Here is a 17,036-nt window from a genome sequence, read left to right as displayed (position 1 = left end):
CAGTTAAATGTCTGCCTTCAGCTCAGGTCATGGCCCCAGGGTCCTAGGATGGAGCCCCACATGGGACTCTCTGGTCAGCGGGAGCCTGCTTCTCTCTCTCCCTGCTATTCTCCCTTGCTTATACTCTCTCTCTGTCAAATAAAGAAATAAAATCTTTAAAAAAAGAAGAAGAAAAAACTTAAAAAATAAGATTTGCAAATATGTAAAGCAATGCCACTCTCACTAAATCTTTGTTTGGAAAATGGTTCTTTCATATAATGGACTTAAAACTAATATTTTTGGGGCGCCTGGGTTGCTCAGTTGGTTAAACAGATGCCTTCCGCTCATGATTCCAGGGTCCTGGGATCAAGCCCCACATCAGGCTCCCTGCTCAGCAGAGAGCCTGCTTCTCTTTCTCCCGCTGCCTGCCACTGGGCTTACTTGTGCTCTTTCTCTGTCAGATAAATAAAATCTTTCAAAAAAATTAAATAAATAAAACTAATATTTTTTAATGAATTAAATATATTTTTTAAAGATTTTATCTATTTGACAGACACAGGGAGAGAGAAGGAACACAAGCAGGGGGAGTGGGAGAGGGAGAAGCAGGCTTCCCACTGAGCAGGGAGCCCAACGCTGGGTTTGATCCCAGGATCCCAGGATCATGACCTGAGCCGAAGGCAGAAGCTTAACAACTGAGCCACCCCGGCGCCTGTGAATTAAGTATTTTTAAATGTTGTTCACTTTCAATACAATAAATATTGATATAAACCATATAAACAGTGTTCTTTAGGGGCCTCAACAATTTGTAAAAGCATAACAGGTAACAGGATCTTGAGAAGTAAAAGTTTAAGATCACTGATCTTACCAATCTAAACTGTTCAGTACTCTTGGTCTCTGATGGTAAGACACATTTTCCCTACCTACCATATTTTAATTCAAAAGAACTGATGTAAAAAGGGTAACATAAAGTGAAACACTAAGCAGTAGGAGGCCAGGTATGTGCTTCTACCTGAGATTATGCTTTCTAATTTGTAACCCTATTTTGTAACATTAGTTTGTAGTAATATCTTTTACTATAAAACATGAATGGCAACCCTAAAATGCCTCTGCATTTTACCAGAGCAGCCAGAGGTAGCAACAAAAAAGACTTCTCAAGGAAACCTCAGATTTAAACTGTGTACTTCCACATCCCTTTATTAAATCGGGTATACTATTGAAATATAAATTGACCCTAAGAGTTTGTAAAAAGACTGCCAACACTGATGCTGGCATTAACTCAGTCTGAAGCTTCATATGCTGAAACAATTCATCTTTGTTTACAGAAACAGAACCTTAATTTTTGATAAGCTAAATAGAAGTCTACTAAACCCCAAAGCAATTCCTTGAACACATCTTTAATGTCATTTGACATATTTTTAGGTGCTATGCTAATAGAAAATAATTTAACAGTATCTTTAAACAAAACTAATTTTGCTCGGGACGCCTGGGTGGCTCAGTTGGTTAAGCAGCTGCCTTCGGCTCAGGTCATGATCCCAGCGTCCTGGGATCGAGTCCCGCATCGGGCTCCTTGCTCTGCAGGGAGCCTGCTTCTCCCTCTGCCTCTGCCTGCCATTCTGTCTGCCTGTGCTCGCTCTCTCTCCCTCTCTCTCTGACAAATAAATAAAATCTTTAAAAAAAAAAAACAAACAAACAAACAAAAAAAAACTAATTTTGCTCAACACAAAGTGCAAAATCCTGGTCCTATTTTTTTAAGCAAAAGGGAGAGAGCTATAAATTATTGGGTTCCCTGTCCCCTCCAGCATCTAGAGTACCCCTGCATACAATCAAATAATGTAGGTATAAAATGCTATTGTTAAACTATTAACAGCATAAGGTAAAAACATAGATTCCACCATAGCAAAGACTAATACAGCTTTGGTTCCTAGTAGATTCAACCACCACTCATTTACAAAATATTTCTGAGTACCTAGTATGAGCCTGGTATGCTAGGCACTGGGGAATATAATGAACAAAAAAATAAGTTTTAATCTTCATGGGACTTGCTTCTGTTGTGGGTAAGACACACACACACACGCAACATTTATAAATGTGGTAAATGCTTTGCCACAGATTCGTTTTTGAAAGCTGAATTGTGGAATTCTAAAACCTAAAAATAAATAATTCATGAAGAGTTACATCAAGATGACATGGGTTCTACAGACCTTTACTAATGCATAAGGAAACTACAGACACTGCCCATGAAAACAAAGATCAATCTTTCATTGTCAAAGCTATCAAATGGCATTACTTGGCCTTAAAAGATAATTGACCTCAGTTCCACAGAATTAAAAATCATGTAAACACAGTCCTTAAAAAACCATCTAAGAGGAGCCTAAAGAGACACAGCCAACTAAATGTAATGTGGTATCCTGAACTGAATGCTTAAAACAAACAAACAAAAAAGATAAAAAGTAAGGAAATCTGAATAAACTATGGACTTTAGTTAATAATAACATATCAATATTGGCTCACTCATTATAACAAATGTAACATACAAGAATACTGAGGAATACTGGGGAAACTGGGTGGGGCTATGTGGGAACCCTCAGCACGATCTCAATTTTCTGTAAACCTAAAACCATTCTAAAAAAATAATGTCCATTAAGGGGCGCCTGGGTGGCTCAGTGGGTTAAGCCGCTGCCTTTGGCTCAGGGTCCTGGGATCGAGCCCCGCATCAGGCTCTCTGCACAGCGGGGAGCCTGCTTCCCTTCCTCTCTCTGCCTGCCTCTCTGCCTACTTGTGATCTCTGCCTGTCAAATAAATAAATAAAATCTTTAAAAAAAAATAATAATGTCCATTAAAAAAAATCTAACATGACTTCACGAACTATGTGTGTGTGCAGGGGGGATGCTGTCAAGACATAAAGTAAAAAATGAAAAGCCACCAAACTCTGCAATGTGAATTAGAAAATAATTACTTAAGGAATTCAAAGGAAACCTGCAGATACTGAAGTTATGATCACTACTCACAATCTTCCTATGACAGATTAATGGATTTTTCATGCAAACTAAATAGCTCTGCATCACAACATAAGGCCAGCAATAACATCCCCAGAGTCCACAATAAGCACTTTAGATCCTATTTATCAATAATGACCAATACACTGTATTTTATGCATGGCACTGTCCTGAAATTGCTATAAAATACCTAGACTGGGATCACGCTCATGGATCTTACCAAGTTACTTCAAGAAACAAGCTTATACTTGCTTCAGGAAAATTTATAAGCAAAGAGGAAACTATATTTTTCCTTGGTAAGGAGGAAGGAGGTAAAGATTACATACTGAAAAGAGAAAAATGATTTTTCAGCTCCAACTGGAAGCAATTTTGCAACTAATGTTAACCTATTTTAATGTCATATATATTACTATAAACAGTTCAAGGTAGTAGGAAAAGCTCTGAATTTGTAAGTTATCTGCTTTACAATCAGAAGAAATTGTCTTCTCTACAGCCTAACCTAAGGTACTTAGCTGTTAACTCAATGTCAGGATGACTTGGGAGGACTAACTTCTCAATGTCTGAATTTTAAAGACCATCATGAAATATGTGAGAAAAACAAAGGAGGACCATAATCTCTACACTGTCCAGTGCCAACTTTCATAATTCAGCATAAAATTGGAATCATCAGAAGTAATTTTAGAGAAAACCATCACAAAACTAGGATCTTGATATAATACAAAGTAAGCAACAGCAGAAGCCTGATCAGGTAAGATCATGCCACTCACCACATACTATGAAATATTAAGCAAAAAGGGTCATTTAGACGAAACGGTATTACATACTGAAATCTAATTTAGATAAGTAGATGATGAATCTATTCTACTCTATTCCATTACTCTTAGCCCCAAAGGAAATCCTACAAAACAAAGATGTTCGTTCTTCTCAGGCCTCTCACAGGAATCCTAAATATAAACTGGAAAACACTCAAAAGAAGTGGAATAATTAACATTTCTCCGGTAATTCCTGTTTGCACCACCATAAAGAGAAAAAGACACTGCTTCATGTTGAAAGGAGAAAAAGGAGAGGTTAGATGTGAAAAATTCCAAGTAAAACGATCATGACATAGCATCTGGCAGAGACCGGGAAAGCATCAACAGTGCCAAAAGAATTGTCAGGGATCAAAGTCATGAGAAGAAAATGAGGTTTTCCAATAACGCGCAGCCTAACCCAAGAAGCAAAAATCACCACTGCCACCGCCACCCCTCTTATTCCTCAATCCCTCCATCCTCAAGTCGCCTCCAATTCAAACATGCACCCTCCATATCCCAAACTAATTCCCCACCCAAGTGAAAACAATCCAAGAATTTCTACGACCCCCCCCCCACTTCCCACCTCCCACCAGATCTGCACTTCCCAAGGCCAAGTCTCTAGGGAAAACAACGCCCTAATCCCCCCACCCTCCTAGTCCAAGGTTGAAGAGGGTCGGATCCCCGGAGTGGGGCTTCCCGGGGTGGGCCTTCATAGAGCTGACGAACTGGGATAAAAGCCAAGAATAAGGGTGGGGCTCAAGGAAGGGGGCTACGGTTGACGAGACGACGGGGACGGGAGAAAGAAAGGGATGGACAGCAGGCTGGGGCTGGGCCGGGTGAGGCCTGGGGCGGGGGTTGGGGGGGGTGCACATCGACAGGAGAGGCCCGGGCTGCGGCGAAAGGAGGCACCGGAGCCGGGGACGGAAGGATCAAAATCTGACCGACGGATCAAGACGAAGAGGAGCTGGTGGCTAAGAGTGGTCGGCAAACACCAGGCAGCGCTGCGGGCTAGCAAGGAGCGCGAACGCGAGGCGGGGAGACAGCCTTCGCCGACAGAAGGGCCGCACTGGGGGCGGTGCGGGGAAGCCGCGGCCAGCTGCCAGGAGTGGGGGAGCCGCACACTCACCGCTCTGCTCCCCCAGGAACACCAGCTTGAATTTCCTCAGCGGATTCCCGAAGTCTCCGCCCGCGGACATGATGGAGCCGGAGGAGCTGCCGCCGCCTCAGCCCAGAGACCTCTCGGACTGACGCTGCTCCAACCGGCTGACGAAAGAGGAGAGAGGAAGGACCGGCGCCGAGCTCTTTCGGACCCTTTAGGGCCCGGCTGCGGAGTAAGGCTGCAGGGCAGGACTCCTCCCCACAGACTGGCAGCGGTCGCCGCCGCCTCCCCGCAGAGTCGCCTCGCACCGAGCGAGGCCCGCGGCTGGGAAAGGAAGGATGGCGGTGTCGGAAGCAGCCAGGGGTGTGCTCGAGGTTCCCAACACTAGCGCCGTTCCCTTCTCCGCACCCGGCACCGAAACTGGGGTGAGAGAAGCGGAGGGTGGCGGAACTGGAGCCGCAGACGCTACTGGGACCTCTCACGCGCAGCGCCTCAGCTCCCACAGCTGCCGCCGCCGCAGCCCAACCTGCCGAGTGCACGAGCCTCTGGCGCGGCGCGCGGCGAGCCCGGGCGCGAGCGTGCCGCCCCGCCGGCCGCCGGCGTACGTGCGTGCGTGCGCGTGCGCGCCACAAACCCCCGCCTTCCTGGTTTAGCTTGCTCTCCCGGCTCCTCCGGCGCAGCAGAGACGAGGGCAGGTTAGGTTGCCACGCGAGTCGGGAGAAGCAAAGAGGAGGGAGGAACCCTGGGAAGTGATGTGGGTGGAATAAGGACCACTTACGTCACTTACGTGAGAACCAATCGGAGGAAGCCAAGGGCGGGCAGAGATGGCAGTGAGGTGGCGGCGCGAGAGCGCGCGCGGTCCTTGCGCGGTGGAAAGCGTCGCGCTGTGACTGCCATGAGAAGTGTGGCTAGTTTCAGCCGGAGGGGAATGGGGGGGAGGAGGCGGGGCTGGCACGTAGGTAGAATTGATCCCAGCGCTGTGAGGGTGTGGTCCGATAGCCCTAAGGTTTATACTATATTATTTTTTCCAGAGCGGTCAGCTAGGTCTCTCTTTCCTTAAGCCCGCCCTTCACCAGTGCACTAAGCCATCTACTCCATCTTTTTTCTTCTCGTAATTCCTTACACGGTATCTTCCTAGATACATTGTCCGCTGTTGTTCCCAGGAGTTTCATAACTACCAGAAGCAGAGCCTCTACATTTCTGCAGATGAGGAAATTGAAGCTCAGAGGAAGGAAATGACTTAGAAAATCCACAAAGCCATAAAGTGGAACCTAGGTTTTGTGTTGTCCCCCACTGAACCTCTGCAACCTCTTTATTGATACACCCGTCTACTTTCCTGACCTGACCTGCCTTGGTCTGTTATCAACCTTTGTTACTCTGATGTAGACAATTGGAGGTGACGCCCACCTTCCAAAGTGCTAGAAAAGGATTTAGACATCGTGTAAACCAAACCCTTCATTTCACAGATGGTGAAACCAAGGCCCATGTAGGAAAACAGCTACGCAAAAAGGTCAAAGTAGAGCCTGACTTTGAGCCCAAATGTGGGGGAAGGGATATTTTCAAGATCACCTTTTCGTCCTAGAACGGTGCTTCTGAATATCTTATGGGTGGACCTCCCTTCAATAAGACATCTGAAGCACGTGCATTTTTCTGTGGAGAGGATCCATAACTTTCATCAGATTTTCAACCCAGTTTATGACCCAAAAAATGAAGGTAATGCCCCAGCTAAGAAGAACCTAAGGAGACATGGCAATTAAGTGTAATGTAGATATAACATGACAGCTCAACGTGGGTTTTAAGCTGATTGGTATTCTAAAAGAGAAAAGACTTTAGGCAAAAAGTTTAAAAAAAAGAATATGGATTTTTAGTAATTACAGTGTGTATTGTTATTGGTTCATTAATTGTAGCAAATGTGTCATACATACTAACAATAATAAAGGTAACTGGGGAAGGAGAGGTTATATGGGGACTTTCTGTACTATCTGCTCAATTTTTCTGTAAATTTAAAACTTAAAAAAAAATACAGTATATTTTAAAGAGGTAAAAGATTAAGAATCACCAAATTAGAGAATTCGGCATCTACACCTCACCATACTATGGGACAGCATCCAAAAAAGTAATCTCTGTCCTTGAGGAGGACACTTCAAAAAACTAGTATCAAAAAAAAGTAGGGGGTGACAACCTGGCTGTCTCAGTTGGTAGAGCATGTGACTCTTGATCTCGGGGTTGTGAATTCAAGGGCCATGTTGGGAGTAGAGATTACTTTAAAAAAAAAAAAAAGAAAGAAAGAAAAGAAAGAAATCTGTCAAAAATATTTCTGGGGGATGGGGTGCCTGGGTGGCTCAGTTGGTTAAGCAACTGCCTTCTGCTCAGGTCATGATCCTGGAGTCCCAGGATGGAGTCCTGTGTTGGGCTCCCTATTCAGCATGGGGTCTGCTTCTCCCTCTGACCCTCTCCCCTCTCATGCTCTCTCTCTCACTCTCATTCTCTCAAGTAAATAAATATTAAAAAAAAAATACTTCTGGGGTGTCTGGAGGGCTCAGTCAGTTAGACATCTGACTCTTGATTTCAGCTCTATTCATGATCTTAGGTCAGCCAGCTTCAGGCTTTGCACTGGGCGTGGAGCCTGCTTGGGATTCTTTCTCCCTCTCCTTCTGCCCCTCCCCCCTGCTCATGAGCCCGAGCTCTCTCTTCCTCTCTCAAAAAAAACCAAAAAACAAAAAAACTTCCAAAGTTAGTGATAAAATAAGACCTTACGTTTGTGTATAGTGTCTTACCATTCACATAACACATCTCTATATATTTGCTCATTATTTGGGAGTTATTATTTACTTAGCTACAGAAATGACAGGATCAAACAAGTGCCTTCTCAAACCTGGGGATGAATAGCTAAACTAGAATTAAGGAGAGGAATAAATTAAAGGGAGCTTTCTCATGAAAGCTTAAAATACTATCTATTCTGGCCAATCAAGACAATAGCTATATCCCCAAACCTCCTTCTCTATCAAAATTTACTCATTTTGGTTCCTCTCAACCAAATGGCAAAAGGATTTTGGAACATGTATCTAAAATGAAAGAACAAAAAGAAAAAATAAACAAGAAATTAAATGATAAAAACCTGAGTCATGACATGGACATTTGTGTGTACATGTATTTTTTTAATGTTTAATTTAATTTATTTATTAGAGAGAGGGAGCACAAGCAGGGGGAGCAACAGGCAGAGGGAGAAGCAGCCTCCCCACTGAGCAAGGAGTCCCATGTGGGAATCAATCCCAGGACCCTGGGATCATGACCCAAGCCAAGGGCAGTTGCTTAACAGACTGAGCTGCCCGGGTGTCCGTTGATATCTGATTTTAAGGGGCGCCTGGGTGACTCAGTGGGTTGAGCCGCTGCCTTCTGCTCAGGTCATGATCCCAGAGTCCTGGGATCTAGTCCCGAATCAGGCTCTCTGCTCGGTGGGGAGCCTGCTTCCCCCCCCCCACCTGCCTCTCTGCCTACTTGTGATCTCTCTCTCAAATAAATCAATAAAATCTTTAAAAATTTTTTTGATTTTAAAGTAGCTTGTCAGGTCTGGTTAGGCCCTCCCCACCAGTAACCCAAAACCCCGCCACACACAAAGAACAGCCCATACCAAGAGAACATCTAAAAAGAAAACCTCTTGTAAAGATAAGTGAGTGGGTATTTTTTCTTTCTGATGTATACCAGGTTTTCATTATATTTCCTGAAATAGCTTTTTTTTAAGATTTTATTTATGTATTTGACAGACAGAGATCACAAGTAAGCAGAGAGGCAGACAGAGAGAGAGGGGGAAGCAGGCTCCCTACTGAGCAGAGGAACCAATTCAGGGCTCGATCCCAGAACCCCGGCATCATGACCTGAGCTGAAGGCAGAGGCTTTAACCCACTAAGCCACCCAGGTGCCCCCTGAAATAGCTTTTAAAGTTATATTTGAGGACTGGAGCTATAATTACTTTGTACTTCCTCCAGAACTTTATGAATCAATTCCTCCCTGTTGCTTTGGTCTCTGTAGTCACCTAGACAGGTGATGCTTTTCCTATCATTTTGAAGAGAAGTATGGTATAATCCACCTCTTACCTCAGATATTTTAATGTTTTAAGTTAGCATTTTTCATGGACATAGATACAGCCTCACTCTCCTCTGAAGCGGCAATCACATTTACCCAGTACTCCGTATAAGTCATATGTTTTGCCTTCAGAGATCTTATGACCTAAAAATTGTATATCAAGTGCTACGGGGGGTCATCAAATGGAGAAATTACTTAGGGGAAGGAGGAGTTAAAGAGGCCTTTTTCTTTTCTTTTTTTTTTTTTTAAAGATTTTATTTATTTATTTGACAGAGAGATCACAAGCAGGCAGAGAGGCAGGCAGAGAGAGAAAGAGGGGGAAGCAGGCTCCCTGCTGAGCAGAGAGCCCGATGTGGGGCTCGATCCCAGAATCCTGAGATCATGACCTGAGCCGAAGGCAGAGGCTTAATCCACTGAGCCACCCAGGTGCCCCTAAAGAGGCCTTTTTCAAGAACACTTTCACTAACACTTTCACTTCCATGGTTTTCTATACACGATTCTCTTTACCTTGAACACTTTCGCCTCCCTTTCTCTCTCCAATTCCTACTCATCCATAGGTATCATCTTTAAAAAAAAGTCTTCAAGTAGACTTCTCTGTCTGCTTCTAACCCCATCAATAGTGTAAATACCCCTGCCTGTCCTCTGCTTGTACCTTATTCTTCTTCATCCCTTGCTACTGCTAGTTGTCAGTATTCCCCTCCTGACTAAGTTCCATGAGGTCAGAACTCGTGTTTTGCATCCCCAACAATTTCAGCATGCTTGACATTGTAAGCATGCAGCAGATACTTGCTGAACAAATGAAATAAATGGGAGGCATTATTTTTTTAGCTTTCATCAAAGAATGAATGAGATGTGAGCATGTGAAGGTGTAAGGGCAAGAGCATTTTGGAGAAAGAGTACATCACTTAAAATCACATTATGTAAACTTTGATACTACATTTCTTAACACCACTTATTAAAAAGATGGTCAGAACAGACTTGTGACTAAAAATTCAGAGAGGACAGCTTTGGCAACTCCAAATCAAAAGTATCTAGAATGGTTTTCTTTAACCAATTTAAAAGGGATTGTTAATTTGAAGCCCAGGAGTGTTTCCAGGAAGCTACCACACAGAAACTGTATTATAGTTACAGCTTGTTCCACCCAGAGAGAAACAAGCTTCTTTAGGGAGGACTGAGATTCCATCTTATTCCTTGTGTCAGACACTATTGGTTGCCTATCTAACAACACACACATGAAACACACACACATCTCCACAATATATATTGGAAACGACAGCTAATTTTCTAGCTTCCCTTCAATAAGCTAAAGACACCTAACTTGATCTGAACCAGAAGAAAATGCGCCAGAGACTTCTGAGATAAATTTGCTTTCCTGATGTAAAGAGGTAGATGAGGGCACACTGCCATTCTTCTGCCATTATATATGGTTATATAATGACATGATATCTAGAGCAAAGGTATCTTATGAACATTGACATATAATCCTTAAGAAAAAGCCAACCTGGGGGCACCTGGGTGGCTCAGTGGGTTAGACCTCTGCCTTGGTTCAGATCATGGTCGCGGGGTCCTGGGCTCGAGCCCAACATAGGGCTCTCTGCTCAGCAGGGAGCCTGCTTCCCCCTCTCTCTCTCTCTGCCTGCTGCTCTGCCTAGTTGTGATCTCTCTCTCTCTGTGTCAAATAAATAAATAAAATCTTTTTCAAAAAGGAAAAAGAAAAGAAAAGAAAAATCCAAGCCATTGTTGATGGTTAAGCTACAAGGCATCTTTGAGCCATTGTACCAATCCTGGCACTGTCTTTCTTCTGGATTTCTTTTTAGCAAAATGATAAACATCTTTGTACTTAATATTGTCTTTATATGTTTCTATCATATAGAAACATTTTGCTATATTTTTGTTACTTGCAGCTGAGAGCATTTGACATTCTCATCTTTAGATCTCTTAAAACATCTCATACAGGGGCGCCTGGGTGGCTCAGTCAGTTAAGCGACTGCCTTCAGCTCGGGTCATGATCCTGGAATCCCAGGATCAAGTCCTGCATCAGGCTCCCTGCAAAGCAGGGAGTCTGCTTCTCCCACTGACCCTTTCCCCTCTCATGTTCTCTCTCTCCCCCCATTCTCCCTCTCTCAAATAAATAAAAAAAAATAATAATAATGAAAAAAAAAACAACATCTCACACAATTCCCTGAACGCTGGTTACTCAATACTGTGTGTGTATACATAATACAGTAATAGTTATCAAATTGGAACTGCCTTTTTCTGTTTACTACTCCCTAAAAACGATTTATTACTCTTATAGAGGCAGGAAATCAATAGAAGGAGAAAATTGCCCAGGTAAAAGGACTGGAATCATATTGCTCATATTTGAAGCAAATAATAGCTCTGGCAGGAATTCAAGTTCCATCAAATGTGAAGCCCTTCTAACCCACTCTGCAGGTTATTATAATCATCACTGCTAAAAATAATAGTGGGTCAATATAGAAAGCATAAAAATGACAAATGCTCAATAATTCAAGGTGACCAATTAAATGAACACAATTAACACAAGGTATGTTTAAGCAAGAATCACTTTTAAAAGATAACAAGAGAAAAAAAAAGAGGGAGGCATATTGTCAAAGCCAGTTTTCCAAATACCTTGACCTACAAAGATGTGCCATGGGAAAAGTATAAAGGTTATTCAATCAAGATGGAGGAGAAGATGGTAAAACCTCAATGGAATCGTCCTTCCTGTGATTATAGCCAATTCATAAGCTAAGTCAGAAGATATTTTTGCTACCGATTAATCTACAGAATCTATTTTTGATAATTCCATTTTGTTCCGTTCACATGAATCATGGTCCTTGATATGAATAATGTGATTTCTCAGAGACTTAGATGTGGGGTGTTGCTTCCAGGCTTTGAAATTCCAGTGGGGGAAGAGGTTGCTTCTTTTTATGCCAGTCCGGAATGTGTAATACCTGACATATTGCTGGAGCTCTCCTCTCCCCGACACTGTATCCCCCACAAGTAATAAAGTCTCCTCCAAAAGGTACAGGAGAATGAATCACTCCACTTGCCGCTAAGAGATAATCACCCTCAGAGTAGAAGAGAACAACTGCTTCTCCTGCTGTTTATATAAAGAATAGAGCATCTTAGGACAGAAAAGTGGGACCAATACTGTTTGCACTGAAATGCCAACAGACGGTACAGCCAAATTGTAACTTGCCTAAGATGCCAGGAGAAACCTTTTTTTTTTTTTGTAAAAATTTCTCCAGATTTTTGAATAATACAAAGGGACTAGGACTTTTTTATTTAAAAATCAGAAGATAGTCATTACAGTAGTGTGTAACCGAAACTATCCAGTGTGATAATAAGCTGCATCATTTGGGAAAATTAAACAAATTTCCGTTATAGGATGATAGACTAAAGATGTTTCTGCTTCCTTCCTTTTCTGAAATTTTCCAAATAAAAAATAAAAATGCAGGCTCTGGCTTTGACATCTCAAACCCAGAACTGTCATATTTTAAATTGGGAGACGAAGATAGAGCAGTGGTGACTAAACAGAGCACAGAAAGTGTTCACTGAAGGGGAGAGTAACAAGAAGCAAGTCAAACAGAATCCCAGAAAGTCTCAGGAATGTGAAGTAAAGGGTACTACAGAAGGTAGAGGTAAGGAAAGGGGCCCAAAACAAGGGAATTGTATCAAAGACTATATAAATAGTAGTTATAAACTTTTCCATCTCTACAGAGGAATTAAACATAAGAGGCTCCAGGCTCAATAACCAGGCATAGTGGAATACTAGGGGGAGGTGCTATCAGAAGATAGGGGCATTGATAACCAGTGGTCTCTCCCCAAGCACCTTACATAACACTAGCAGTGTCTTATATTCCTCCCTGCCCCAAGGTAAGTTGAAACATCCCAGAGAAAGGACCTTCAAATTTTTTTCTAATTTTATTTATTTGTTTGAGAGACAGAGATCACAAGTAGGCAGAGAGGCAGGCAGAGAGAGAAGAGGAAGCAGGCTCCCTGCTGAGCAGAGAGTCCGATGTGGGACTCGATCCCAGAGCCATGGGATCATGACTGAGCCAAAGGCAGAGGTTTTAACCCACTGAGCCACCCAGGCTCCCCAGGACCTGTAAATTTTTAATGTAGCGGTAACTTCAATAAAAAAGCCAGTTCAGGGCACCTGGGTGGCTCAGTTATTTGGGCACCTGACTTCACTCTGCTCATGATTCTGGGGTCCGGGGATTGAGTCCCACAAAGGGCTCCCAGCTCCACGGGAAGTTGGCTTCTCCCTCTGACCTTCTCCCCTCTCATGCTCTCTCTCTCACTGTCTCAAATAAATAAATAAAATCTTTTTATTTATTTTAAAAGATTTTATGTATTTTTTTTTTTAAAGATTTTATTTATTTATTTGACAGAGAGATCACAAGCAGGCAGAGAGGCAGGCAGAGAGAGAGAGGAGGAAGCAGGATCCCTGCTGAGCAGAGAGCCCGATGCGGGGCTCGATCCCAGGACTCCGAGATCATGACCTGAGCCGAAGGCAGCGGCTTAACCCACTGAGCCACCCAGGCGCCCCAGATTTTATGTATTTTAAAAGATTTTATTTTATTTATCTTTTAAAATATTTTATTTATTTATTTATTTGACAGAGAGATCACAAGTAGGCAGAGAGGCAGGCAGAGAGAGAGGGGGAAGCAGGATCCCCGCTGAGCAGAGAGACTGATGTGGGGCTCAATCCTAGGACCCTGAGATCATGATCTGAGCCAAAGGCAGAGGCTTAACCCACTGAGCCACCCACACGCCCCAATAAAATCTTTTTTAAAAAAAGGAAAAAAAGAAGCCAGTTCGCCACATCATCCTGTAGTGAACCCTTCTAATCAGTACATGCCACCCACTCACACTGACTTCCCAATTAATTTGGTGTCTTCTATTAAATAGGAACAAAATGAAAGGTTTCCCATATATTTGATAAAATCCTCCAATATGAAATAAAGAAAATAAAACAAATAAACCAGCAAGAAAGAATTAGGAAAGTCTATGAGAGAAAAGCATTGCATAATTATGAAGGAAGAACAAGGTCATATTTTTAAAAAAGGAACACAAAAACAGCCTTTCTTGGAAATTAAAATGATTACAATCAAATTTTAAAAAGACAATAAAAGAGGGGTTCCTGGCTGACTCAGTTAGAAGAAAATGCAACTCTTGATCTCAGAGTTGTGAGTTTGAGCCCCCATGCAGAGTGTAGAGATTACTTAAATAAAAATAAAACTTGAAAAGAAAAGAGGGGCACCTAGGCAAATTTTGAATGGCAAAGGACTTGAGGAGGCATTTCTTCAAAGAAGATGTATGGATGGGGGCACCTGGGTGGCTCCGTTGGTTAAGCTATCAACCCTTTTTTCTGCTCAGGTCATAATCTCATGAGTCATAGTCTCATGGATCATGAGATCAAGCCCTTTGTCAAGCCCCACATTAGGGTCTACTTGAAGATTCACTTCCTCAGCCTCCCCCACATGTGCTTGCTCACTTGCTCTCTCTCACTCAAATAAATAAATAAATAAATAAATAAATAAATAAATAAATTTTTAAAGGTTTTATTTATTAATTTGACAGAGAGTGAGCAAGCATAAGCAGGGGGGAGCTGCACAGAGAGAAGGAGAAGCAGGCTCCCCGCTGAACAGGGAGCCTGATGTGGGGCTCAATCCCAGGACCCCAAGATCATGACCTGGGTGGAAGGCAGACGCTTAACCGACTGAGACAAGCATGTGCCCCTAAATAAATAAATCTTTTCTAAAAAGTCTACTTCTAGGTATGCATTTGAGAGAATTGAAAATATATGTCCACAAAAACCTGTATGTACAAGGAGCTCCTGTGTGTTCACAGGAACATTATTCCTATTATTCAAAAAATAAAAACAACTCAAATTTCTTCTTTTTTAAAGATTTTATTTGTTTATTTGAGAGAGAGATCATGAGCAGGGGAGAGGGGTGGAGGGAGAAGCAGACTCCCCACTGAGCAGGGATCCCAGTGTCGGACTTGATCCCAGGGCCCTGAGATCATGACCTGCACTGAAGGCAGGCGCTTAACCAACTGAGCCACCCAGTGCCTGCAACTCAAATTTCTATCAACTGATAAATGGGTAAACAAAATCAGGTATATCCATATAATGAATGGAGTATTATTTAGCCATAAAAAAGAATGAAGGGCTGATACGTGGAATAACATGGATGAAACTGGAAAACATTATGCTAAGAGGCTGGACACGAAGGGCCACATATTAGCCTTTCATTTTGGGGCTGATGAAATTATCTGGATTTAGATATCGGTCATGGTTGCACCACATTGTGAATTCGATACAAATCACTGAACCATACACTTTAGAAGCATGAATGTTATGATATGTGAATTATATTTCAATTAAAAAAATAAACATAGGGAACCTAGGTGGCTCAGTCTGTTGAGTGTCTGCCTTCAGCGCAAGTCATGATCCCGGGGTCCAGGGATTGAGTCCTGCATTGGGATCCCTGCTCCACGAGGAGTCTGTTTCTCCTTCTCCCTCTGCCCCTCCCCTCTGCTCATGCTCTCTCACTCTCTCTATTAAATAAACACAATCTTAAAAAAAAAAGTAAACATACATACCTATAGTTTATGTTATGTAGAAGCATTGTCAGAGGTATGGTTTCTTCTTAATTTTTTTTTTTTTTTTAAGTAATCTCTGTATCCAGTGTAGGGCTTGAACTCACAACCCCGAGATCAAGAATCTCATGCTCCACTAGCTGAGCCAACCAAGCATCTCTTTTTTATCCTGATTGAAGGTGGGATGAAAAAGATTTGGTTTTTGTGGGTTTTTTTTTTCAATATTTATTCATTTATTTGAGAGAGAGAGAGGAGAGGTAGAGGTACAGGGAGAGAGAGTCCCAAACAGACTCCGAGCTGAGTGCAGAGCCCAACCTGGGCCTCAACCTCATGACCCTGCAATCACAACCTGAACTGAAACCAAGAGTTGGACGCCCAACCAACTACGCCATCTGGGTGCCCCAAAAATGAGCTTTCAATTTTCGTGTTAACTGGATGTTTATGTTAAATGTTCATATTTCTGGAAAAATCAAAATTATGGAGGCAGCAAAAGATTCAGTGGTTGTCAAGGGTTAAGAGGAGGGAGAGTTGAATAGGTGATTTTTAGGGCAGTGAAACTACTCAGAAGGATACTATAATGGTGGATACATGCCATTATACATTTGCCCAAATCCACAAAATGTAAACTATGGTCTTTGGGTGACAATAATGGGTCAATGTGGGTTCATCATTACTAACATATGTGCCATTCTAGTCAAGGATATTGATATCGGGGGAAGCTATGCATGTGTCCTGATAGGAGATATTTGAGAAACCTTTGTATCTTCCTCTCAGTTTTGCTGTGAACATAAAAGGCTCTAAAAAATAAAGTCTGTTAAAAAAACAACAGTACAATAAATACCCAAGAAGTTATTCCCAAGTCTCTACACATTTGTCTAATGTGTTCCAACATTTATTATGTACAAGTGAAACACAAGGCAATGTGCTTTGTGCTGAGGAGATGGGAGAGAAAACAAAGCATGAGGGTCAACTTCATATAAACACTAAAACAGATTCTATCTTATTTGATTCTCCATACCTATTACCACTGAATTATTACATGCTTTAAGAGGTAAAGGAAGGATATTTTTGTAATCCAAAACATCTGTTTAGTTCTCAGCAACAAAATACAAAGAAAATGAGATTTCTAACTCCTTTGCTTAATCTCTTCCTTCTACACATTCTTAACATTTTAAATTAAAAATTTTCAATAGGGGTGCCTGGGTAGCTCAGTGGGTTAAAGCCTCTGCCTTCGGCTCAGGTCATGATCCCACGGTCCTGGGATTGAGCCCCACATTGGGCTCTCTGCTCGGTGGGGCACCTACTTCCCCCTCTCTCTCTGCCTACTTGTGATCTCTGTCTGTCAAATAAATAAATAAAATCTTTAAAAAAATTTACAATAAAACATAAATAATCATTTGTTTATTATTTTTGGAAGATTTTATTCATTTATTTGAGAGAGAGAGAGAGAGAGCATGAGTGGGGAGGGGCAGAGGG

The 17,036-nt window shown here is 42.2% G+C and overlaps 1 protein-coding gene across 3 annotated transcripts in view; it reads right to left on the bottom strand.

The window, feature by feature from the left end:
* The window catches only part of RAB6A (RAB6A, member RAS oncogene family), a 107,737-nt gene that overhangs the window by 71,774 nt on the left and 18,927 nt on the right, over positions 1-17,036 (bottom strand). Inside the window, exon 1 of one of the 3 annotated variants that reach the window (XM_032853129.1) lies at positions 4,893-5,456. The exons of 1 other annotated variant lie outside the window; for it this stretch is intronic. In XM_032853129.1, coding sequence (XP_032709020.1) covers positions 4,893-4,962 — 70 coding nt within the window. In that variant the 5' untranslated portion in view covers positions 4,963-5,456. Of the gene's footprint in view, positions 1-4,892; positions 5,457-17,036 lie in introns of those variants that run through there. One more of the 3 variants, XM_032853128.1, reaches the window with a different exon arrangement.

Source organism: Lontra canadensis, unplaced genomic scaffold (assembly GCF_010015895.1).
Source record: "Lontra canadensis isolate GAN:19392208 unplaced genomic scaffold, GSC_riverotter_1.0 scaffold7, whole genome shotgun sequence".
NCBI lineage: Eukaryota > Metazoa > Chordata > Mammalia > Carnivora > Mustelidae > Lontra > Lontra canadensis.
Note: the sequence above shows the minus strand (reverse complement) of the source record. Positions and strands in the feature narration are given on the sequence as shown.